Source organism: Chrysemys picta, chromosome 5 (genome assembly GCF_011386835.1).
Source record: "Chrysemys picta bellii isolate R12L10 chromosome 5, ASM1138683v2, whole genome shotgun sequence".
Lineage (NCBI taxonomy): Eukaryota > Metazoa > Chordata > Testudines > Emydidae > Chrysemys > Chrysemys picta.
The window spans coordinates 127,484,707-127,512,030 of NC_088795.1; the positions used below are offsets into that span (position 1 = coordinate 127,484,707).

General features: G+C 42.0%; 2 protein-coding genes across 11 annotated transcripts in view; one reads left to right on the forward strand and one right to left on the reverse strand.

The window, feature by feature from the left end:
- MAEA (macrophage erythroblast attacher, E3 ubiquitin ligase) overlaps nucleotides 1–27,324 on the reverse strand; it is a 116,962-nt gene that overhangs the window by 37,365 nt on the left and 52,273 nt on the right. The gene's annotated exons all lie outside the window — the stretch shown is intronic.
- LOC135984018 (uncharacterized) lies at nucleotides 12,546–14,328 on the forward strand. Its single transcript, XM_065598343.1, has 2 exons — nucleotides 12,546–13,223; nucleotides 13,777–14,328. Exons 1-2 carry the CDS (start codon nucleotides 12,683–12,685, stop codon nucleotides 14,244–14,246), a joined length of 1,011 nt encoding a protein of 336 aa, XP_065454415.1. The 5' UTR covers nucleotides 12,546–12,682; the 3' UTR covers nucleotides 14,247–14,328.

Genomic DNA, 27,324 nt, shown 5'->3' on the forward strand with positions numbered 1-27,324 from the left:
AGCGGAACCGCGGTGGGCTCGCCGCCCTCCCCCCCCCCAGGGCTCCGGCCGATTGGGGAGAGCGGCCCGCAGCCGGGCTCGGCGCCCTCCCCTGCCGCGCTCCGGGGGAAGGGGGGCGTGGCAGGAGGCTTTTTTGCCTTGGGCGGCAAAAAAGCCAGAGCTGGCCCTGGCTGTATGAAATACGGATTAAAGTTATGAACATAAGCTGAAATTATTACTGCAATGTGTTTTACCAGACTAATTTGGGAAATGGATAAACCAGTTTCTCAAAGACAAAGGACAAGCTGATATCTCTAGACAGATGTCATCAACATTGACTGCCAATCACCTCTCAAGTGGCCATTCTTTGGTAATGAAGGGGGACAGGAACAGATTGATCTACATTTTAACAAACAAGAACAGAGTACCTCTTTCACCATGAGACTCCAGGTCTCTGTCCTCACAGCTGGAATGAACATTGCCTGAGGGTTACCCCTAGATAAATGCATTTCAAAGGGTGACTGGACTATAAAAAGTGAGGGGGCAAAAAACTCCTAAGTTCTGTCTCCCGATCTCTCTCTTTCAGCTAAGACAGCAAAGGAACCAGCCCAGGGGTCGGCAACCTTTCAGAAGTGGTGTGCCGAGTCTTCATTTATTCACTCTAATTTAAGGTTTCGCGTGACAGTAATACATTTTAATGTTTTTAGAAGGTCTCTTTCTATACGTCTATAATATATAACTAATCTATTGTTGTATGTAAAATAAATAAGGGATTTAAAATGTTTAAGACGCTTCATTTAAAATTAAATTAAAATGCAGAGCCCCCCGGATCAGTGCCCAGGACCCAGGCAGTGTGAGTGCCACTGAAAATCAGTTCGCATGCTGCCTTTTTGGCTGCAACGTCGCTAGGAACATGTGGTAAGGATTTTACCTTGAACCGAATCTAACTTGCTAAATCTGCACTACTAGAAAGCATTTTCTCTTGTAACCATTTCTGAGTTTAATACCTTGTACTCACTTAAAATCGCTCTCTTTGTAGTTAAATAAACTTGTTTTATTTTTTTAATATAAACTGAACTGCTTGGTAACTCCATTTAAAGTAGCAAACTGTTGAATACTGACCCCTTATGGGGCAACAGATCTCTATTATCAGAGCTGCCCAGGAAAGGGCTCAACAGTGAAGAACGCACACTTTTGGGGAAAAGTTTGGACTGGGAGTGTGTTGGGGTCACCCTGCGGGCAGTAACCAAAGCTGCTGGAAGTCAGAGTGTGACTGAAGTCTTGCTGACAAGCTGCTGGGGTCAGAGTTGCTGGGCCAGGGCTGTAACTATACGCATAAACTCAGGGTGCGACCCACATATTTCTGGCTGTTTGTGAGCAGCTCAGGTTGGGAGTTACAACAGCAAAGCATTGTGAGGCACCCAAGATTGCAGGGCAGGTGGTGACAACCTCTGGATTGCACCGCGGAATGTGACAGTTGCCATCAGCATTTAGCAATAAAATGTACTGCGGGTGCATAACTGGATTATAAATGAATCGGGTGACAAATTCTCCTTTTGATTTCTGTTATGATTGTATCTGTACTTTTACTAATGCTCAGTAAACATAGAAAATGTATGATATTTCATTATAGGACACTATACATATTTGTACTGATTATGTTTATTCCATACATATTTTAAAAGCAATAAATATTCAACAGTCAAAGAGATCCTTGTCAACAATTACTGAATTATAGTTTCAATGTTATCCACTGTTACCATTATAACCACCCCCTGCAACTTAGATAGCATAATTATCCTTTTCCCTTAGCCAATCACTAGCAAAGTGCAACCAATGATGTTTAGACATAGACCACCATAAAGCAAGAAGTAGTCAATGAATGTAGAAATAAAACTGGCTTATCATGCTATGAGGTTTTGCCATCGGTCATCATATTAAAAAATAGCTAAAAAACTGGCACATATAGTATATCTTAAAATATGTAATGATGACATTGTAATGACGACATGGTTCAAAGATGCTTGCTATTTTCTTAATGTTCACCATTTGCTCTCTGTACAGTACAAACAGTAGCTTCTTTCTCTGTATGGTTTAGAGAGCTCTGTGGTATGCTAAGCAGAAAAGAAATCACTTTTTGTTTTATCTTGTCCTTCAACTTATTATAGCCAATAATTAAGCCTTAGCATAAAATTAAGTTAGGCTTCCTTAAAGTAACGTAAGATTAGTGTTTGAGATTTAAATTGCTTTGCTGATGAAAAAATATCTTCTATTATACTTATTAATCAGGAAAGTGATACTTTAGCAGACTTCTTCAACTGCTATCAAACATGATTATAGATGTCTTATTAAGCCTTTTTTAAAAAACTTATTTTAGGCAGAAAATGGCACAATCAGTGTTGAAAGTTACCAAGGCCAGACAATACCTGCAGGCACCACAACCAGAAAATATATTGCTCATGTTAGTTCTGCAAGTGTTCCCTGTTATTACTGTCCTAGAGTTTTCTTCCAAAGAAATGGTCTCTTTTCAAGTTAAGAGTGGTGGCCATTGTCCATGGAAGAATTTGCAGATATCCAGGTGGAATACATACATATCCCCCCCTCTGTAAAACTAAAGTAAAGTAATGTCAGGCCAAAGTATCTCAATTTTTAAAATTTCTAAAAAAAGTTTAAAGGCTGGCCTTTGTGAAGTGATAGCAAAGCGTCACTACAACTTATCTACAGTTAGAATGCAGTACATGTGCATTTATAAATTGCATCAGATTGTATGCTTAAATGTTAAAAAAAATTAACAAATGCTTATTTTAATTACCATTAAGAATGCAGAAGCAAATCTTCAATTTCAAAGCACTGAATACTTTTTCTGTCTTTAAAAAAAAGTGAAAAATGAGTTTCATGCCTGCAGCTGCCCTCCCTGATTGGGTAGTTTGGTTCACTGCTTTTCCGGACAAAAGGGCCCCCACAAAATCAGAAGCTGTTCCAATACTTACAACAGATCTTACCACGGTTTGGGGCCTGCTTGACCTCCACACCCACATTCCCCTATCTCTACGAAATATAAAGTATTTATGTCAGTTTTGAAACACGTCTCAAACCTGTAGTACTCTCCAATTTATACATCACCATGGATAAATTTCAAGTTGAGATGGCATTACAAAAAAAGATTCCGTTTCCCAAACATTTTATTTCTAATTGTAACAAATAGTTGATTTTCAAAAAGTGATCATTCACTATCATCAATGGTGGCTTAAAGTTCCATGGGCATGGACCATAGTAAATTGTGTCCATTCTCTTAAAAAAACCCTCAAAGAAATGTCAAGAGGTAAAAGGAGTTGCAGATATAGAATGTGTAAGATTTCATTTTTCTAAAGCTCATTTAACCAAAAATGGAGTTAAAGTTAGACTCAGCAACAACCTCTGTGTTTACACTTCTTCAGTTTACATGAATCAAAGTATTACATACAAATACTATGTTCTTGCTGAAAAGTACATTTCCAGTAAAGGGCTCATAATAACCACATAACTTAAATATTTTCCAATGTATTAATTTTTTCATTTCAGGAATTAAGTGTTTCTCCTATTGAACATGGTCTTTTAAAGGAAAAAGATTTCATAAATTTTTTGCCTTCATTTTGCACAAGAAGTATCGGCAACCTCTATGAGAGGAAACACATCCAGGACTGAAGTGGCATCTAATTAAAACAGGATTTCTTTCAGAACATGCAATTTAAATTTTATTTAATTTTATCAATAAATGCAAGTCTGTCTTGCTCAATGACTGGGTAAAATGCTAGGGCACAAGATATTACAGCAGTAAAAGGTCAATTTCCAAAGGAAAGAACTGTACAATTACTGCACTAGATGTCATGTAAATTAAATTACTAGGTAAAACTTCTAAATTATAGGAGAAGAAGACGACTACGACATTTAATTAAGCAGTAAACCATAAGAAAAGATGCATTCCTGGGTCACTGGTGGACATCTTAGGCATAGTGCTAAGGATAAAACCTACAACAGATGATTTACTTTGATCACCCTATGTTAACAGATAGAAAATAATACCACCTACCTCTTATATAACAACATTCATCAGTAGATCTTAAAGTGCTTCACAGTCTTTAATATATATTTCTGCTTACAATACAATAGGGAAGCAGTATACCCATTTTACAGATGGGGAACTGAAGCAGAGAGAAATTAAGGTGATTTACCCACAGTCAGTGTGTTGCAGGGATTTGAACTCAGGTCTCCCAAGTCCTAGATTAGTGCCCTACCCATTTGGCCTCCCTTCCTCAGCACAAGCTAATATTGCTTCATGTCAGAATACATTGCAATATTTTTAAGGAGCGGGGGGCGGGGGGGAGGCAGAAGGAGTTCAGAGAATAAAATGGAATGATTAGTTTATGTACCACTATGGAATAAAGAGAGATTTGTGTGTGTTTATTTGTATTCCATTTTTATATAGTGAAATCATCCCCAGAATACCTGAAGTTGCTAGAAACTTCATGGGGGAAAAAAAAAAAAAAAAAAAATCAAACGAGAACATTCACATTAAGGTACTGGCCCTGCAAGTGTATGCATGTATTTAACTTATGGATAGGAGTAGACCTGTTGGCTGGGGAAGATGTGCAAACATTGCTTTGGGTAGGCAGCGTCCAAATCCACATAAAACTTATGCTACTCCTGGGGAAATTCTGCACCACTGGACATGCACACAAAATTCATGTCAAGCGCAGATTTCTTTGCTTCCCTGCAGAAAAATGACTTCCTGATGGGGAAGCAAAGGGAAGCTCCAAGAGCAGTCATGAGCCCTCTCTGCAGCAGCAACAGGGGCGCATTGTTTCTAGCACCCAGAGCAGCCAGCGGAAGGGTAAATTACCACAGGGGGATGCAGCCAGATCAGACCCACCCCATGTCTGCCCAACCCCTGTGCATCTGGACCCCTCCCATACCCATACTCTCCCAACAAGCCTCACCGTCCCCTGCGCACAGAATGCCCCAATAAGCCTCCCGCACCCAAACCCTCACCTCACCCAGCCTCACCGCCTGGCTCCGGAGGTGCCCCCCCTGCACCCAGACATTCCTGCCGAGCCCCACCTCCTCCCTCCTCAGTCCCACCCCAGCCAGTGGCCCCCCTACCCCTGCGCCGGGCTCAGCTGCTAGTCCCGGCTGGGCATGCGCATTTTCCCTGACCAAGACCATCCCCTGCTGAGCCCTCTTCACTCCAATCCCCACCCTGACGAGCCCCACCCCCTATGCACCTGGACCACCCTATGAACCCCCTGCCCCTGGACCCCCAACCAGCTGCACCTGGACCACCACCACCTCAAGCCCCATTCCCCCAACAGCCAGCCCACCCCACTGTGCCATTCAACCTCCCTTACTGAGTCCCATCCCCCCCATCCCCCAGATCACTCCTGCTGAGTCCCAACCACCTTCAAAGTCCCATTGCCCCTGCAACCAGAAACGCCCCTCACCCCCAAGTCCCTGTGCATCCAGATCCCCCACACACCAGGACCCCCACACACCAGGACCCCCACACACTCAGCTGCCTGCACCCAGATTGCCCCACACAGAGTCCCTTTCACCCCACACCTAGATTCCCCCAACACTAAGCCCCTCCACACTTGGATCCTGCTGGGCTGAGCCTGCTTGCCCACACCTGGTGCATATGAGGCAGGGCTGGTAACCCTGGTGAGCTGGTTCACCTGCTACTCCTGAGGGAATTCTGAACCAAAAATTTAAAATTCTGCAAATCTTATTTATCAATAAATAAACGTGGTGGCTCCAGCATGGCAGCAGTAAGCACAGGCCACTGGCTGCAGGGAAGTAGGGTCCACCCTCCAGCCCTCCCGCACTCCCTCCCTGGGACAGGCCTGCCCCTTGCACTGTGTCAGGGTCGGGTGCATCCTCACCTCCGATGTGCATGTGGGTGGTGCATACAGGGTGATCACCCACCTCCGCGCAGCAAGGCACCTGTGTTCCCCCACTGCCATGTTGGAGCCTCATAGCTCAGTGGTTTGAGCATTGGCCTGCTAAACCCAGGTTTGTGAGTTCAATCCTTGAGGGGGCCACTTAGGGATCTGGGGCAAAATCAGTACTTGGTCCTGCTAGTGAAGGCAGGGGGCTGGACTCAATGACCTTTCAAGGTCCCTTCCAGTTCTAGGAGATAGAAAAAAAAGAAATTAATGGAGATATCCTATTTCATTTACTTATTTATTGGCTGATTTAGAAGACTATTTTTTATTACCAATTCTGCAGAAGCTGAAAAGCAAAGTTACTTGGCAAAGTAAAGTGGTCTTTTCTCCAAATATACAACATTTTGTTTCTATTTAATATGACATTTGGTGCAAATATTTTCTGATTTACATGCAGTACCATAATGGTGGCATGCTCCAGGCACTATACTGTGAACCTAAATCCCCTCATTCCACTCTTGTAAGTGCATTTATGGTTAGAAGAGAGGCTATATAATCATTACCAATCTGCTCTCATTGTTTTCTGAATCATACTCTAATTATGAAAAATAATTTACTACTTTTTACTCCAATTCAGATGGCAGAACTAAAATCAATTGCAGAACTATTCCTGATGACACAGCAACAAAACTGTTAAATTCCAACTGTGGGTCAAATCTGCTTTTGGTTACACTCATGGAACCCCACTGAAAACTGCTCCAGCAGGCCCAAGTATAGGTGGCAGAATCTGGCCAATAAAAAGTTTTACTGGCAAGGTGCTCAAACTGAAAAAGGAACACCGACTTTCAGCTTCCAGGCCGAATTTGCAGGGCTGACAGCATGAAATACTGTCTTTTTACATGCAAGCCAAACAAACGTGATCTGAGAGTTTGTAACCGAGACATGGAACCCCATGATCACATTTTAGAGCAGGGGTAGGCAACCTATGGCACGCCTGCCAAAGGTAGCACGCGAGCTGATTTTCAGTGGCACTCACACTGACCGGGTCCTGGCCACCGATCCGGGGGGGGGGGGGGGGGGGGGGAAGGGGGAGGGCTTTGCATTTTAATTTAATGTAAATGAAGCTTCTTAAACATTTAAAAAACCTTATTTACTTTACATACAACAATAGTTTAGTTATATATTATAGACTCATAGAAAGAGACCATCTAAAAACGTTAAAAATCTATTACTGGCACGCGAAACCTTAAATTAGAGTGAATAAATGAAGACTCGGCACACCACTTCTGAAAGGTTGCTTACTCCTGTTTTAGAGTCACTTCTTGGAGCGGCGCTTCATTTTAAAAAGACCGAATGAGATACAGCTGAACTGATAGTGTTATGAGGCTATTTTCACATCCCAAGTACAGTATGTGTCAAATGTAATATGCATTAACATGCAATTTAATGATCAGATTTAACCCATCTACAAATTTCCTTTCATTTTCCCATCCTTGTGTTTTTATTTAAAAAACAGATACCCTACCAAACAATGCAAGAGAGGCTAGACATCCAGCCCTGAAACTCCTTGTTTCTCTAAACACACAAACAACATAACCTGTGCAGACATATTATAAAAGTATTTGTAGTTTGTATTGTATTTTTTATTTTAGGGCTAAGGACAAGGACAGAGAGAAGGCATCTTCCTTAGTGCCACTTTACAACTCCATGAAGTAGATGACCATGTCCCTAACAACAGTATTGCATTTTATAAACCGAAGGAGCTACTGGCCAACTATGCTAATGAAATTAACAGGGTCTCTAGATTTGTCCCCACATGAGGAAAAGAAGGTGTTTGCTTACCACTGTTGTCTTCACTAGAATTTTATCACATCTTAATTACTATATTAACTAACTCATAGTCAGAATACTAGGAAAAAAAGGTGTAAAGACCAGGCCAATGCTTCTGTCTTGAGAGGCAAAAATTGTGTGGTTTTCCCAATTGTGTTTAAGCTAACTCAACTGAAAGAGAACCCCCCACCCCTTTTGCCTGTCAATACGGGAAGTAATCGGCCTTCAACCAGATCGGAGAACTCCCAGTGAACCCTGCCCCTTACCTCCCCTAACATGAATATTCATTTACCAGCTGTCAAAACCCTCCCCCACACACTTGCATGTTATTCTTCAAAACCATCCCATATTATTCTTCCTCACTTCTCATTCAGAGCTGTCCTGAGTGCTCCATTTTCAGGAATTTTTGTTTGTTTTGGTTTTTTTAGTCCCTAAAGTAAACAGATTTCCAAACAAAACGATAGGATTAAAAAGACAACGTTTTACCTAATCAAGAATATAAATTAAAAAGGACTTCTTGAAAACATTTACAAAGTTCATTTGTCCATCACATGAACTTTATATTTTATGTAGAAAACAAATGCAAACTTGCACATTGGGGCCAGATCCACACTAGAAACTTTTGCCTGTATAGCATGTTTTTTAAATATTTCTAAGCTAACACGCCTTCAAAATCTTTTTGTCATGTGCAAACCTTTTCAGTAATGCTTTTATATCTTCTTCCAAGTCATTGATTAAAAAACAACAACAACAAAAAACCATGTTAATTAGTGCATGGCCATGAACCAATCCCCATGGGACACCACTAGAAACTTAGGGAATCATCATCAATTGGGTATTTCCAAATGCATTTTGCGACCTGCCAGCCCATTTTTAATCCATTTCGTGTTTTCCATGTTAATTTTGTTTTGTTCTAATTTATCTAGTTTTTTTTAAATCTAAATATTGCAAGGTAACAAGTCATATACCTTAAAGAAGTACATTACACAAATACTATTACCTTTATCACCCAGACTAATCATTTCATAAAAAAAAAAATTAAGTTAATTTGGCAAGAGCTATTTTCCATAAAATTGTGTTGATTGGTATTAATTATATCACCCTCCTTTAATTCTTTACTAATTAAGTCCCTATATCAGCTGTTCCATTATTTTGCCTGGGGATCAACATCAGCCTGCTAGCCTATAATTAATTACCCAAATAGTCCCATTTAGCCAATTTAAATATTAGCACAACATTAGCTTTCTTCCAGAACTTCCCCAGTGTTCCAAGAGTTATTGAAGATCAACATGAATGGCCCAGTAAGCTTCTCAGCCAGCTTTTTTAAAATTCCTGGATGCAATTGATCCAAACCTGCTGATTTAAGAATGTCTAACTTTAGTAACTGTTGTTTAACATACTCCTGAGTTACAATTAGAATGGAAAGTGATTAATCACCATATAAGACTACCATATATGTTTTTCCCAAACAGAAATATTTATTGACTACTTCTGCCTGGTCTACACTATTATTGACAATTTTACCATTTCCATCTACTAATGGTCTAATACCATTGTTAGAATTCTTTTTGTTCCCAATATATTTTAAGAACTTTTTCTTATCTTTAACTCTTATGGCCATAAATTTCCCCTTTTGCTTTCCTTGTCTCTCTCTCTTTTTTTTAAAACAATTCCTAGCTTATATTTTATATTCCCCAATTTCCCCTTTTATTAATTAAGTAGAACTAAATGGGGAATCTGCTCAAGATCTTAGATGTCTATACACAAATTCAAGGAGCTTGGGGAATAAACAGGAAGAACTAGAAGTATTACTTAAGCTAAATTATGACTTAATTGGCATCACGGAGACTTGGATGGATAAGCCTCATAACTGGAATATTGGTATAAAGGGGTATCACTTGTTCAGGAAGAAAAGGCAGGGTAGAAGGCAGGTTGCATTATACATCAAGAATATATACACTTGTTCTGAAGCTCACAAGGAGGTAAGAGGCAGACCAATTGAGAGTCTCTGGGTAAAGATAAACAGGGTAAAAATAGGGATGATGTCAGGATATGGGGTCTGCTATAGGCCACTAAATCAGGAAGAAGAGATGGATGAGGCATTTCTAGAACAAACAGAAAAATCCAGACAAGCTCTGGTACTAATGGGAGACTAATTATACAGACATCTGTTAGAAAAGTAATGGGGCAAAACACAATCTCCAATAAGTTCCTGGAATATACTGGGGACTTTTTGTTCCAGAAAGCGGAGGAAGTAGCCAGGGAGACAGCCTCTTTGGACTTGATTCTAACTAGCAGGGAAGCATTGGTAGAGAATCTGAAGACTGAAGGCAATTTGGGTAAAAGTGATCATGAAAATGATAGATTTAATGATATGAAGGAGTGAGAGCAGCAGAATAAGGACAATGGACTTCAAAAAAAGCAGACTTTAACAGACTCAGAAAAATGGTAAGTAAGGTCCCCTGGGAAGAAAACCTAAGGGAAAAAGGAGTTCAGGAGAGCTGGCAGTTTCTCAAGGAGACAATACTAAAGGCACGAACTACAAACATTCCCGATGCAAAGGAAAGCTAGGAAGAGGCCAATATAGTTCCATCAGGAGCTCTTAAGTGACCTGAAAAATCAAAAAGGAATTGTACAAAAATGGAAACATGGATAAATTGCTAAGGAGGAGTACAAAAGATAGCAGAAGCATATAGGGACAAAAATCAGAAAGGATAAGGCACAAAATGAGTTACATCTAGCAAGGGACATAAAAGGCAATAAGATGTTCTATAAATATATTAGGAACCAGAGAAAGATGCAGAAAAGTGTAGGTCCCCTCTTAGTGGGGAAGGAGAGCAAATAATTGATAATATTAAGAAGGCTGAAGCGTCACATGCCTATTTTGCTTCAGACTTCACTGAAAAGATTAACGGCCACCAGATACTGGACACAATTAACATTAAACAACAAGGGGAAGGAACGTAAGCTAAAATAAGGAAGAACAGATTAAAGCAGGGGTTCTCAAGGTGGTTACTTGGGGATTGCAAGCCCCGAGTTCCCATTAAATTAAATTGACACCCTCCACACACACATTTTTAATTTATAAGGAGGGGCGGGGTGTCAGACTCAGAGGCTTGCTGTGTGAAAGGGGTCACTAATACAAAAAGTTGGAAAACCACTCTGTTAAAGAATATTTAGATAAGTTAGCTGTATTCAAATCTGCAGGGCCTGATTAAATTCATCCTAAGGTACATAAGGAACTAACTGTTAGTTATCTCAGAACCGTTAGCAATTATCTTTGAGAACTCCTGGAGGATGGGTGAGGACCCAGAGGACTGGAGAAGGATAAACATAGTACCTATCTTTAAACCATCAGTTTGTAAGCACCTGGAGGATAATAGGGTTATATGGAATAGCCAGCATAGATTTGTCAAGAACAAATAATGTCAAATGAATTTAAATTTCCTTCTTTGACAGGGTTATTGGCTTAGTGGAGGGGGAAGCACTAGATATGATATATCTTGATTTTACTAAGGGGTTTTGGACATGACATTCTCATAAGCAAACTAGGGAAATGTAATCTATATGAAATTACTATAAGGCGGGTGCACATCTGGTTGAAAAACCATACTCAGAGTAGCTTTCAATGGCTTGCTGTTAAACTGGGGGGGTAGGGAGAGAGACATATCTAATGGGATCCTGCAGGGGTCAGTCCTGGGTCTGGTGTGATTCAGTATTTTCATTAGTAATTTGGATAATGGAGTGGAGAGTATGCTTATAAAATTTGCAGATGACACCAAGCTGGGAGGGGTAGCAAGCACTTTTGGGGACAGGATTAGAATTCAAAAGGAGCTTGACAAATCTGAGAGTTTGAGAATCTGAAATTAACAAAATGAAGTTAAATAAAGACAAATGCAAAGTACTTCACTTGGGAAAGAAAAAAAATCAAATGCACAACTACAAAATGGAGAACTACTGCGTAAATGACAGCACAGCTGAAATGGATCTGGGGATCCATTATAGTGGATCGCCATATTGAATATGAATCAACAATGTGATGTAGCTGCAAAAAAGGCTAATGTCATTTTGCGGTGTATTAACATGATTATCATATGCAGTGGCTCTCAACCTATTTACCACTGTGGGCTGCATATGCAGCTTTCTGTGTGTTATGTGGGCTGCATCCAAACTATATACGTACCACCTGTATGGCCCTGAGGATGTCACATGGGCTGCGGCTGTGTGCTGATTGGGCCACAAGCGGCCCGCAGGCTGTGGGTTGAGAACCATTGGTCATATGCAAGACATGGGAGGTAATTGACAAGCTTTAGTTGGCACTGGCGAGGCCTCAGCTGGAGTATTATGTCCAGTTCTGGGAGTCACACATTAGCAAAGTACTGCTTACTGTATTTTTCACTTCATGCATCCGATGAAGCGGGTTTTAGCCCACGAAAGCTTATGCCCAAATAAATTTGTTAGTCTCTAAGGTGCCACAAGGACTCCTCGTTGTGTTTGCTGATACAGACTAACACAGTTACCACTCTGAAACCAAAGGCCAAATGCTTTTCCGCATTATCATAGAATCATAGGCCTGGTCTACACTACGGGTTTAGGTCGACTTTAGCAGCGTTAAACCGAATTAAGCCTGGACACGTCCACACAACGAGGCCCCTTCTTTCGACTTAAAGGGCCCTTTAAACCGGTTTCTTTACACCACCTCCGACGAGGGGATTAGCGATAAAACCGGCCTTTGCGGGTCGGAATTGGGGTAGTGTGGACGGAATTCGATGTTATTGGCCTCCGGGAGCTATCCCACAGTGCTTCATTGTGACCGCTCTGGACAGCGCTCTCAACTCAGATGCACTGACCAGGTAGACAGGAAAAGACCCGCGAAGGTTTGAATTTCATTTCCTGTTTGCCCAGCGTGGAGAGCACAGGTGACCACGCAGAGCTCATCAGCACAGGTAACCGTCATGGAGTCCTCCCAGGATCGCAAAAGAGCTCCAGCATGGACCGAACGGGAGGTACGAGATCTGCTCGCCATATGGGGAGATGAAGCAGTGATAGCTGAACTCCGTAGCAGTAAAAGAAATGGCAAAGTATTAGAAAAGATCTCCAAGGCCATGAAGGACCGAGGCCATAACAGGGACACACAGCAGTGCCGCGTGAAAATTAAGGAGCTACGGCAAGCCTACCACAAAGCCAGAGAAGCAAACGGAAGGTCCGGGGCAGAGCCGCAAACTTGCCGCTACTACGCGGAGCTGCATGCGATCCTAGGGGGTGCAGCCACCACTACCCCAACCGTGTGCTATGACTCTCTCACTGGAGAAACACACAGGGAAGACGGTTCGGGGAACGAGGAAGATGACGATGGAGGTACTGTAGGTAGCTCACAGCAGCAAGGAAGCGGAGAAACCGTTTTCCCCAACAGCCAGGATATGTTTGTGACCCTGGACCTGGAACCAGTAACCCCCGAACTCACCCAAGACCCTCAGGGCACACAGGAGACCTCTGGTGAGTGTAACTTTGTAAATATTTGTAAACATTACAAAAAAAAAGCAAGCAAGTCTGTTAACGTGTATGGGGATGGAGCGGAAATCCTCCAGGGACATCTCCAGAAAGCTCTCCTGGTTGAAATGGGGTGATTTTATTAAGGGGGACATTCAGAGGCGCCCGTTCCTGCTATTCTGACCAGAAATGTTCCCCGCTGTTAACCACGCGGTGGGGGGGAGGGGTGAAGTGATCATCCCAGAGAATCGTGTGTGTGTGTGTGTGTGTGGGGGGGGGGGTTTACTTGTGTTTGTGCCGCATGTTAACCGGGAAACCGCAGCCCCCTCCTTTTACATTGAAACCCCATTTTAAATGGACAACCCAATTCATCCTTGATATGGGAAATGCGCTGCTGTTTGCAACCTTTCCCGCATGTTAAGAAGGTTAAAAAAGCCAAAACACTGTGGCCTACGATGGCTGCCTGCAAGCCGAAATATGCGACCTTGTAATGAAAGAGTGTACCCATTGTTCCCTAAAATGTGTCTTTTTTAACCACCTCTCCCTTCTCCTCCACCAGCTGCAAATGTTTCTCCTTCGCAGAGGCTCGTGAACATTAGAAAGAGAAAACGTAAGACGAGGGACGAGATGTTCACGGAGCTGCAGATGTCCTCCCACGCTGATAGAGCACAGCAGAATGCGTGGAGGCAGTCAATGTCGGAGATGAGAAAAGCCCAACATGAACGAGAGGAGAGGTGGCGGGCTGAAGACGATAGGTGGCGTCAGCTTGCAGACAGACGGCAAGAGGCAATGCTCCGTCTGCTGGAGCATCAAAGTGATATGCTCGAGCGTATGGTTGAGTTGCAGGAAAGGCAGCAGGAGCAGAGACTGCCGCTACAGCCCCTGTGTAACCAACAGCCCTCCTCCCCAAGTTCCATAGCCTCCTCACCCAGATGCCCAAGAACACGGTGGGGGGGCCTCCGTCCACCCAGTCACTCCACCCCAGATGATCGCCCAAGCATCAGAAGGCTCGGCTTCAATAAGAGTTAAAGTTTTAAAATGCAGTATGTCCTTTTCCATCCCTCCTCCCCCACCCATCCCAGCTACCTTGGCAATTATCCCCCTACCTCTGTAAGGAACTAATAAAGAATGCATGAATGTGAAAAAACAATGACTTTATTGCCTCTGCAAGCGGGAGGGGAGGGGAGGGTGGGGTGGGGTGGTTGGTTTACAGGGAAGTAGAGTGAACCGGGTCGGGGGGGGGGGGGGGTTGGAGGGTTCATCAAGGAGAAACAAACAGAAGTTTCACACAGTAGCCTGGCCAGTCACAAAACTCGTTTTCAAAGCTTCTCTGATGCGCACCGCGCCCTGCTGTGCTCCTCTAACCGCCCTGGTGTCTGGCTGCGCGTAATCAGCGGCCAGGCGAGTTGCCTCAACCTCCCACCCCGCCATAAAGGTCTCCCCCTTACTCTCACAGATATTGTGGAGCGCACAGCAAGCAGCAATAACAATGGGGATATTCTTTTCGCTGAGGTCTGAGCGAGTCAGTAAGCTGCGCCAGCGCGCTTTTAAACGTCCAAATGCACATTCCACCACCATTCGGCACTTGCTCAGCCTGTAGTTGAACAGGTCCTGACTCCTGTCCAGGCTGCCTGTGTACGGCTTCATGAGCCATGGCATTAAGGGGTAGGCTGGGTCCCCAAGGATCACGATAGGCATTTCAACATCCCCAATGGTCACTTTCTGGTCCGGGAAGAAAGTCCCTTCCTCCAGCTTTCGAAACAGAGCAGAGTTCCTGAAGACGCGAGCATCATGTACCTTTCCCGGCCATCCCACATTGATGTTGGTGAAACGTCCCTTGTGATCCACCAGGGCTTGCAGCAGCATTGAAAAGTACCCCTTGCGGTTTACGTAGTCGGTGGCTTGGTGCTCCGGTGACAAGATAGGGATATGGGTTCCGTCTATGGCCCCGCCACAGTTTGGGAATCCCATTTCAGCAAAACCATCCACTATTGACTGCACGTTGCCCAGAGTCACTACCCTTGCTATCACCAGGTCTTTCATTGCCCTGGCAAATTGGATCACAGCAGCCCCCACAGTAGATTTGCCCACTCCAAATTGATTCCCGACTGACCGGTAGCTGTCTGGCGTTGCAAGCTTCCACAGGGCTATCGCCACTCGCTTCTCAACTGTGAGGGCTGCTCTCATCTTGGTATCCTGGCGTTTCAGGGCAGGGGAAAGCAAGTCACAAAGTTCCATGAAAGTGCCCTTACGCATGCGAAAGTTTCGCAGCCACTGGGAATCGTCCCATACCTGCAGCACGATGCGGTCCCACCAGTCTGTGCTTGTTTCCCGGGCCCAGAATCGGCGTTCCACGGTATCAACCTGCCCCAGTAACACCATGATTTCCACATTGCTGGGGCCTGTGCCTTGTGAGAGGTCTATGGCCATGTCAATTTCCTCATCACTCTCGTCGCCGCGCTGCAATCGCCTCCTCGCCTGGTCCGGGTTTCGCCTTGGCATGTTCTGGCTCTGCATATACTCCAGGACAATGCGCGTGGTGTTCATAGTGCTCATAATTGCCGCGGTGATCTGAGCGGGCTCCATGATCCCAGTGCTAGCTATGGCGCTTGGTCAGAAAAAAGGCGCGAAAGTAGTATCTGATGGACCAGGAGAAGGAGGGCGGGAGGGAGGGAGGGAGGGAGGGAGGGCTGAGTGACGACATGGCGTACAGGTACAGGAACAGGGAGAAACACAAACAACTGTCACACAGAATGGTGCCCCCAAAGATTAAACTGGAAACCCTGGGCTTAGCAGGCCGTTGATTTCACGGAGGAAGGGGAAGCAAATGAACACAGAACAAATCTATTTTTTACATCTTAAGGTGGCAGCCGACGCTGCAGCATGAGTGACAGCCATACCAATACGATGATGATGGGTACCAATCATAATATACCATCATCTGCCAAAAGGCAAGGGGCTGCTGCTGTGTAGCAATGCAGCCCCACGTCTGCCAGCCCCACGTCCGCCAGCACCCAGCATCGCCCTCGGCCTCTTCTGGGTGCTTAGCAGACAATACTGGGCAATTGGCAGAAAATAGTATATTATGACTGGTAACCGTCATCATCAAAACAGTAGCATGTCTGCCCAGGTGGCCATGATTGACAGCCATACCAGTATGACGATGACGGGTACCAGTCATAATATACCATCGCCTGGAAGGGGCTGGTGCAATGCAGCACTACGGCTGCCAGCCCCACGGCTATCACTCATGCTACACTGTCTACCGCCAAAAGGCAGTTAGCAGCTGCTGCTGTGTAGCAATGCAGTCCCACGTCTGCTGGCACGCAGAGGACATATGGTGACGGTGAGCTCAGCTGAGCTGAGCGGGTTCCATGCTTGCCGTGGTATGTTGTCTGCACAGGTAACCCAGGTAAATAGGCGCGAATCTATTGTCTGCCGTTGCTGTGACGAGGGGGGAGGGGCCTGACGACATGTACCCAGAACCGCCCGCGACACTGTTTTGCATCATCCGGGCATTGGGATCTCAACCCAGAATTCAAAGAAAAGGCGCGAACCGCTTCTCGGCTCGAGCTGTGGCGCAAACGTAGTATCTGACGGCCTAGGGGAAGGAGGGAGGGGGGGCCGAGTGACGACATGGCGTACAGGCACAGGGAATTAAAATAAAGAACGGTGGCTGTGCATCAGGGAGAGACACAAACAACTGTCACAGACTGGTCCCCCCCAAAGATTAAACTGAAAACCCTGGGTTTAGCAGGCCGTTGATTTGACGGAGGGAGGGGGAAGCAAATGAATACAGAGAAAATCTATTTTTTTACATCTTAAGACGACGGTGCAGCGTGACTGATAGCCCTCGGCATCTTTCTGGGTGCTTGGCAGCAAATACGGGGCAGTGTATGACGATGGTCTTCAGGCCTATTGCACAATCGGCTGCTCGGGGAAGACTCTGCTAACGTGCGATGACCCGACTTGTAATAGGCCGGCTAACAGTCATAATACACCATTTACTGCCAAAAGGCAAGCCCCACGGCTGCCAGCACCCAGATCGCCGATGAAGGCTACCAGTCTACTGCACCGTCTACCGCCAAAAGGCAGTTAGCAGCTGCTGCTGTGTAGCAATGCAGTCCCACGTCTGCCGGCACCAAGAGGACATATGGTGACGGTGAGCTCAGCTGTGCTGAGCGGGCTCCATGTTGTCTGCACAGGTAACCCAGGTAACCCAGATAAAAAGGCGCGAATCTATTGTCTGCCGTTGCTGTGACGGGGGAGGGAGGGGCCTGACGACATGTACCCAGAACCGCCCGCGACACTGTTTTGCATCATCCGGGCATTGGGATCTCAACCCAGAATTCCAAGGGGCGGCGGAGACTGCGGGAACTGTGGGATAGCTGTGGGATAGCTACCCATAGTGCAATGCTCCGGAAGTCGACGCTAGCCTCGTACTGTGGACGCGGTCTGCCGACTAGAGCACCTAGAGCATTTTATGTGTGGACATACACAATCGGCTGTATACAACCGATTTCAATAAAACCGGCTTCTATAAATTCGAACTAATTTCGTAGTGTAGACATACCCATAGAAACGTAGGGCTGGAAAGGACCTTGAATAGTCATGATGTCCAGCTCCCTGCACTGTGGCAGAACCAAGTGTACCTAGACCATTCCTGATCGGTATTTGTCCAACTTGTTTTCAAAAACTTCCAATGATGCACACAATCAGTGGTCATATATCTAACCAAAAGTACTTGTATTTATAGGTGTCTTTTTTCCTGAAGTTTCTTAAATGTGCTTTACATTATTCAAGAGATATAAGGTATATACACTTCACTTGCTACTAAGATGCAGCCTCTTTGTAGGGTAAAACAGCAGTTTAACATAATTCAGTAACATTACTCAAGAGATGTCAGTTTTAGGTCCCTATGGGTTTTACCCTTAAATAATTTGTATTTTAAAAGCCATCTTTTTAGTATGACAGTATCATGAATATCACTGTGATTCACTCCAGGGGTTCTCACTCTTGCATTTACTGATAGAAATTAAACACGGAAAAAAAAAAACAAAAAAAACACGCTTGTGTTTCATTTTATTTTGGAGTTTCAGCTAGTTTTTTTTTTTTTTTTTAAATGACAAAGTGTCTAGCGTGAAACTACCTGTCAAGCAAGTTGGTCTAGCAAGTTAATGCTTTCAGCATTAACTGTGAACTGCATTATAATTATAATAAGGCAGCACCCAAAATATGCCAACATATACAGGAAACTTCTGCCCTTGTCCTGAAGCACTTACAATCCTTAAAAAGCCGCCACCACTAAGAAACCCCAACATTGACTAAATGGCTCACTTTAAGATAACTTTAAAACAAAAATCTTCTTGCTCTATGGTGTCACTGTCTGCAACAAGTAGTCATGTTTTGGTGACTAAGGAAGATTACTGTGCTCCTGAGTTATTAATATAAAAAAATGTCATTTTGTAATTTTAGGCCTAGTAAAGGCCCTTTGAATTGGCCAGTAAATTAGGCATTTCTGATTAAAGATAAACACTGTCAGCCAATATTCTAAATACCAAATGTCTTTTAATGGCAAGATCCTATTTGTGATTAATTATGTCAAAAATAGGACACATACTATTTGGATGAAACAGGGACAGTGTGTTCAGAATGACCCAAAATGGTTTTAGACTACTCTAACCAGCAGAAGATGTATTTTCTCCATAAAAGAAAGCAAGAATAGATTTTTGATTTTTAGTTTTTGTAGGGCCCACATGATTTAAGAGTTTTTAGTTTAAAACTAAAGAAAACAGGGAGATTTAATCTGAGATGTATTTTAAGAGTTGGGGGGATAGAGTCAAATAATCTCCCCAAAGTATCCTGCTTCAACTGGACTACATTTCCCTCATACAAAGTTTTGAAAAAGCCAAGAAAAACCCTGGTGCTGAAAAATCCTAAAATAATTTGCCTGAGTATTTACTTGCAAGAGACAAAAGTCAATATATATTTCGTATTTCAAGTACTAATCTTACAGAGGCTCTTAAAACCAAATTCAATTTTATTGAACACGTTTATTTTACAGGCAACATTTACTGTGATATGTGCTGTTTAATTGGTGGCTTGTATGATTACTTGTAACAGTGCAGCTCCTGCACCATGGCCTTTCATAAAACAAGATGCTTCATCTCAAAAGATCATGATTCGTGCAAAATTAAAAAGTTTTTCCACAGCAAAACAGAGCTGTAATATGAAGTTCAAATAGGAAGAGATAACAGATTTTGTAAACAGATAAACAAGAGACTCCTGTCCAGTTTATAAAATAACTTTCTATAGAAGAGACCCACTAAATTGTTGTGAAACAGCTCATTTGTGGCATTTTAGCATATTCAGAAAGGATTAAGTGTTCCATTTATCAAAATCATACTTGCATAGCAATTTATGTTATTGTGACTCTTAATATATTAAGAGTACATTAATATGTAGCACAGTAAGCATGGTTTGCTGGCACTGCGAAAGTGCTGAAAATATGCCAGTAAACACTGAGTTGTGTGTAGTAAATCACAAGGAGTGTGAATTTCAAGTCTGATTATATTTAACATGCATTTACGTATATAACGTATATGTACCATGGTACCATATGTACCGTCGGTTTAAAACAAAAACAAACAACCCCATGAAGATAGTACAAAAGCTTTTCTGGTGCTCTTCAAATACGGACCAAAAATCAAGTGTTCACCTATCTCAGGGGTAGGCAACTTATGGCACGTGTGCCAAAGGCGGCATGCGAGCTGATTTTCAGTGGCACTCACACTGCCTGGGTTCTGGCCACCAGTCCGGGGGGCTCTGCATTTTAATTTAATTTTAAATGAAGCTTCTTAAACATTTTAAATCCCTTATTTACTTTTCATACAATAGTTTAGTTATATATTATAGACTTATAGAAAGAGACCTTCTAAAAACGTTAAAATGTATTACTGGCACGCGAAACCTTAAATTAGAGTGAATAAATGAAGACACGGCACACCACTTCTGAAAGGTTGACGACCCCTGCTCTCTAGCTAATATACACAGTATATATACAATGTAGGAGTCTAATACCATGTTGTGATATCATAACAGTTTAAATCAAAGATAAATGACTTCTTACCATACGTATTTTAGAGCTTATTTTTAAGCTTTAAGTTATCAGCCACATCCTATACAACTGCTTTTTAATTAGCAACCCAGAATTAGGTGCAATTTGGGGGATGAGGCAGCAAACTACGAAGTTAGGTTAAGTTGGTCATTGAACTCTGCTTGTAAATATTCACTATTATTACTCTTCTACACTTAAACATATCGCAGATTAAGTTTTCTGTGTACTTTTCATGTGGGAAGTTCAAGTTCAAGTCTAGCATACCCTGACTAATGCTGCACCACTACAAGTTGCTACACGTTGTAGGAGGGAAGTGGATGAAAGGAGCCAGGGAGTTATATACATTCCCACATGGAGGGAAACAATAAAATGGAATTGGCCAGCAGAGGCAGGAAAAACAAACATGTGCCAAAGAAGTATTGCCCATGGGGAAAGGGCTGGGAGAAAGAAGAGGGGTAGAGAGAGAAGAATGTCATCACAGAGGGGAAGGCAGACATTTCAACGGGGGCTCCTATGCCTACTGACCCAACTGAGAGGAGTGAATAGAATCCTGCTGATAAAAAAGAATCACTCCCTTGAGCTGGTTTCATAGTGTTCAAAAAGAACAACAAGCATAATTCATCTCAACATAGATGGAGTGTAAGGGAAGTACAAGATATCAAGAGAACTATGGCAAAAGAAGAGTTCACAGTAGAGGCAGAAATGGTTGGGGAACATCAAGGTAAGATTGGGCCACAAGAGAAGGATAGTCAAAATGAAGCACAAATTAAACAATAGATGACCTCCCTCCTCTCAGTCATTCATTTTATGCTCATGAAACAAACAAACAATGGTGTTCATAAAGCTATTACACTGCATATTAAAAGGACTATAGAGAAAAATATAAACTCAATGAACGTCCTGCTCCAAAGCCATTTGCACAGTAAGTTATTGAAAGCAAACAAAGAATAGCCAAACCATAGACTGATGATCAAAGAGACCAGAACAGGTTTTGTTTAAAATTCTGCAGTACTGCATAATGTACACATTGGCACTTTTGTACATAGAAGATATAGATTTGCCTGTCAGCAAATAGTCTTGCTGAAAAATTAAAACGTTTGCTTGATGCCTTAATAATTTGCAAGTGAGTAATCATTTAAATTTTTTGCCTCTGTTTAAATTGCAAATACACACAGAAAATTCATATTTTTAGGATAAAATAATTTTCAAATAGATTACACATACTATTAGTTTTGGGCTGTGGAACTATTATTTGTTCATTAGCAAATTATTCATACATGAGATTCATAGATTTTAAAGCCAGAATTATCTAGTCTGACCTCTTGTATGACATAGGCCATTAAATGTCACTTAGTTACCACTGTATTGAGCCTAATAACTTGTGTCTTCCAGATAAGAATGTAGTCTTTATCTGAAGACATCAAGAGATGGAGAATCCACCACTTCCCCAGTAGTTTGTTCCAATGGTTAAGTCACTCTCACTGTTGAAAACATGTGACATATTTCTCACTTGAATTTGTCTGGTGACAGCTTCCAGGCATTGGATCTTGTGCATTTTTCCACTAGACTGAAGAACCCTTTAGAGTACATGGTATTTTCTCCCTGTGAAAGTACTAACAACAGTAATCAAGTCACCTCTTAATCTTCTTTTTCCTAAACTAAGGGATTGAGGTATTTAAGTCCCACTATAAGGCATTTTCTCCAGACCATGAATTATTTTCTGGCTCTTTTCTGCATCATCTCCAATTTTGCAATATTCTTTATAAAATTCAGATACCAGAACTGTGTCCTGTATTTCAGTATTCATCTCATCAATGCCACATACAGATGGAAAATCACCTCACTACTCCTACTTCTCTGTTTATATGTCCAAAGATCGCATTAGCCCTTTTTTGCCAGCCTTGCTTAGGGAACTCATGGTGAATCGGGACATTAGCAGTTGTCTTATCAAAATCGCCCTCCTCCTGACTCAGCTACTTCTACAGATCAGTAACTGGCCACACCCCACACAGTAGTATGTAACATGTGGACACACAAAAGCAAACAGCTAACTGTCAAGCAAGCACAGTGTGATGAAGCCTCTGGGGCTCATAAAAGGGCTTCAGGAGGTGGAAATAAGCTTATTCCTATTTCCCAGTTTTCAGCTTCCCCTCTCACCTCTGCATTGGCTGTTTTCTTTAGTGGTCTTCTCCCTGCTACCAGAGGAAGATATGTCCCTGCTGGATGGGTAGGAGCTCAGCAACTGGAACCCTTTTCTCACCACCTTCGCCAGCTCCTTGCCAAGGCTGTGCCAACAACTACACCCTGACAGCAGAATGACTAACCAGGCTAGTGGGAGAACTTGGGAAAAGTTAGATGGGTGGGCAGGCTGATTTTGTCTGTATTCAGATAAATTGTCATGAGAGATGGCTACCAAGTATGAGGAATCATTATTTTAATTTTTGTAAAAAGGGGCCAATAGAGAAGACATTAATATATTTAGACTTTAAGCTCTTTGGGGCATGGGCCATCTCTTCATTATTATTATTAAACAACTTATTTTACAGTGCTTAGAACAACAGGGCCTCTAGTAACAAAAAATTTAACTGCCAATCCACTTATGGCAGCCAATCAAGTCCAACTCATCCACCCCACTGTGAGGCAGGTCTGTTGAGGACAAGGGGGAAAATAGGAAGATTCTTATGAAGTGGTGTATGGATAAAGTCAAAAACCTCACAGAAGCATAACTGACAAAACTTCTCAGTCAAACTTGTAGGCCAAGTGTTCTTGTTTCCCCACTTCCAGAATTACATTCAAACCACACATCCTGTTCAATATCCTGATATTTCCTCATTTTAAATAGCAAACATCCAAATGACAAGATCTACCAAAAATACAATATTTCTAGCAAGTGTCCCTGACCTACTCCTCTCTCATTTTAACGCTGACAGTATTACTTTCCCCTTTCCCTCTTATTATGCTTGAATCAAAAAACAAAATTCTAAGCCAGGCTGATTTACCAGGGCTTGACTGGAAGCAGAGAGAATATATGTTCAGTTAGGAAGTCCTGCAATCAAAATTATGAACTAGTTTGAAAGTTTTGTGCACCCTCTATTACTGTACACCACTCACAGTCAGGTGATCCATTTTGTCTCCCCAAGTTATTTTATAAAGAAGAATTAAGCTAACCAGTCCAATACCAAAATATGGCTTTACATTCTGCTAATAGCTACACAAAATGGATAGTTTGGTAAAACTGAGTTCTGTATAAATCTTGATTATTTCACCTATCTACTGTACAGCTTCTAGTCAGTCATTACACAAGAAGCTGCAACATGCTGGTAAGGACAGCAAAACACAAGATCAACAATCATTTTTCCTTCAGTTAATCAAAAAGTCCTGCTTTCTAGCCCCCACAGAAGACATTTTTCAGAGAAGCTGTTATTGTAATGTCAGACACAGAAAGAGAGCAAAATAAAGAAAACCAATCTCAATAAATTGACACCACATAGCTCATGCAGAGTCCTAACCTATTTCCACATTTTAACTCTTGGAACTTTTCCCCTTTTTACAAAAATTAAAATAATGATTCCTTATACTAGGTAGCCATCTCTCATGACAATTTATCTGAAGACAGACAAAATCAGCCTGCCCACCCCAATCACTGGATGAGGGAAGAAGCTTACTGATTAAAATGGGACGTTCATAAAAAATAAAAATACACTTCTACCTCGATATAACGCTGTCCTCGGGAGCCAAAAAAAAAAAAAAAAAATCTTACCACGTTATAGGTGAAACCGCATTATATCGAACTTGCTTTGATCCGCCAGAGTGTGCAGCCCCGCCCCCCCCGGAGCACTGCTTTACTGCGTTATATCCGAATTCGTGTTATATCGGGTCACCTTATATTGGGGTAGAGGTGTACTGAATTAGTAGACTACATGTAACTACTACTGATGCCAGACTGGTCCTCTCTTGCACATCAGCCTTTGTGGAAGGACATCCCATTTCAAGGTTCCTGCTTATCCTCTTTCTTGGTTTCTATTTAATATGTTGGCAAAAGTGGACTTTTGAGTCTTGTGACACTTAAATTATCTTCTATATTCAGTAGACATCATTGCTTCACATCCCACAGAGCTATTCAGCAAGGAGAGATCAGTGGAGGTTTCCTACAGAGAACAGAATTGTGGGTGGAGTCTTCATTAAGTTAAGAATAATACACACAATACAGTAATTTCATGAAGGTGTTCTAAAGACAAAAAAACCTCACAAAGGCAATGCTAAAGTCTTCATTTCTGCATGTTATTGGAAAGAATGCAAGACAGTTCTTCACTTGTCCATTCTGCATAATATATATATTAAATAGGCTTCAAGAAAAGTGTCAGCACTGAATATGAACTTCTCACCTACTGTCTTCATGTACGTTTAATACATTACCTCTTTGTTTAATAAAATATACCTGTGTGTTTACAAGTTATTCTTTGTGAATGAGATGTTAAGAGTTGGTACATCTTCATATCTAAGTTTGTGTATGTGTATGTACACAAATTTTTTACAGATATATACTTCTGAATGTTACATGTTTGTAACACTTCCCCCCGCCCCCACCATTGAAATGTGAGGTATTTTTCTGAGTTTTTACTTAAGTAACTTTTCCTAATTATTCTGTACTTATATCCTACTGAAGCAATCATTTCATATGAATTTTACATCTAGTCATGTATTACAATACCTTCCTTCTTCACAGAATACTATTCCTGATTCACCAGAGGGCCCCCCCCCCACAAATCCTGTTGTATGACTGCAGATTATTTTAAAATTTATTCAACTCCAAGATTAAAATGCCTGCTTCACTTTAGGCATGCAGAGTAAGCATGAATTGCCAGTTCACCCTTTGTGCGAGGAGATTTGGCAGACCTAATAGTGCTCAAACTTGGGGCACATACATGTTTCTGGACATGCCGGTACTGCTGCCGATCTGTTGTGGATGAGCAGAGTGCCACTATAATGTGGTATACCATATTTAGCAGGGAAAGCTGCCAAAGTAGAAGATGACAGCCTTTAGAAAATAGAAGTGACGCCTTATCTGCAAGATCCTCCTGCTGGCAAACAATGGGAAATTAAGGTCACATGGTTTATTACAAGGGATCACATCTGTTGGCAATTGTAAGCATTAAGCCATCAGCGAATGCCTTTATCCTGAATATGTGCCTCAATAGTGTGAATTATGCTTTTACAGGGAAAATGTACTTTCAGCTCAGCCAGTGGGGAAACCCAGAAGAATCCATTAGCTTCATTAAATGCTGAGCTGTTCTTAAAAGAAACCAGAGATAAAATTCTTGAATGATACAAACCTGGGAGGTTTCATCAATACCATGCTTTGAAGGACAGGATAATTACTGTTCAGTCTTGATTAACTCAAGAAATCAGCTGGGCACTCAAGTGTGGCTTTAAGTCAACTTCAAGACCTATCTCAAGTCTCCCATTTGGGAGGAAATCCACAATAAGATTGGGGCAAGGCAACTCAGGCAAAGGCTAACTTTTAAAAGTGGTGAACACAATAAGGGTCTTACATGTGATTCATGCACGTTCTTCTCCATTTTGTTTTCAATTGACAAAACAGTCTTCAGTTTTGGGGAACCATATTTAATAAGAAAGAATAAAGGAGCTTAGAACAAGGAAACAAATAGGGTAATGTATGGAAAAAATAAGAGATGTATGAAAAGTTGACCACAAGAATGTTCCCTCTAAAGAAAGAAAGTGGTCTAGGAAAGACCTGGCAATTGACCAAAAGTAGGTAAAATTAAGTTAAGACAAATCAACAGCATTCAAAAACCAGGAGCAAGTAAAGAGTTAAAATAGTTGAATGAAAATTTAATTAAAATTAGACAGTAGAATACACTGTCACAAGTGTTTGCAGAAGGTATCTTTTGAGATATTCAAGGTCAGACCACTGTATACTTTTCCATTAGGAATGGTTTCTGAATAAGGGAATCAATACTGTCATGATGCAATAGGGAAGGGGGACAAGATGAACTAGATGGGGGACTTCAACTCTTTTCATACAGCGACTCCCATTTTCAGCCTCTTGCTACAGCAGCTTCTCATAATAGTTACCATGGTGCTTTGAAAGGTATCCATTTTGAAAGTATTTCAACAGGAGACACAATCATGTGAAAAGGTTTGAGATGGGGGAAGGGAAGGCCAGGGGGAGTAGAATCAGTAAGGTGCACCGAAATGGATTTGAGTAGATCCCTGTGCAGATACAAAATTTGCATCCACATCTGATCCACAAAAATGGTCCATGGATATAAAGTGGATATCTGCTGATTTGCAGGGCTCTGGATTTGAGCAAACAAATCCCACCTGTTGTACATTTTACATAGTAAGGGTATTAGGGGAAAAACATTTATTCGCACTCTACAAGAGATGAAACCAAAATGAAAAGTATGATCAGAATAGGATGAAAAATTTGAGTGCCTCTAAAACAGGGGTCAGCAACCTTTCAGAAGTGGTGAGGCGAGTTTTCATTTATTCACTCTAATTTAAGGTTTTGCATGCCAGTAATACATTTTAACATTTTTAGAAGGGCTCTTTCTAGAAGTCTATAATATAGAACTAAACTATTGTTGTATGTAAAGTAAATAAGGGTTTTTAAATATTTAAGAAGCTTCATTTAAAATTAAATTAAAATGCAGAGCCCCCCGGACCGGTGGCCAGGACCCGGGCAGTGTGAGTGCCACTGAAAATCAGCTCGCGTGCCGCCTTCGGCACGTGTGCCATAGGTTGCCTACCCCTGCTCTAGAATCAGCAGCATTAATCTTAACACATAATGAAAGATGAAACACCAAGTCATATGGTCAAAACCCACAGAAATCTCACTGCTGAATAGCACCCTATGTTACATATTGCACATTTGTACTCACTAGTCTCGTAAATCCAAAAATAAGGGACCATTTCATCATTAAAAAAAATTCTTGACATAGTATACAAATATTTTATTTAAAACAA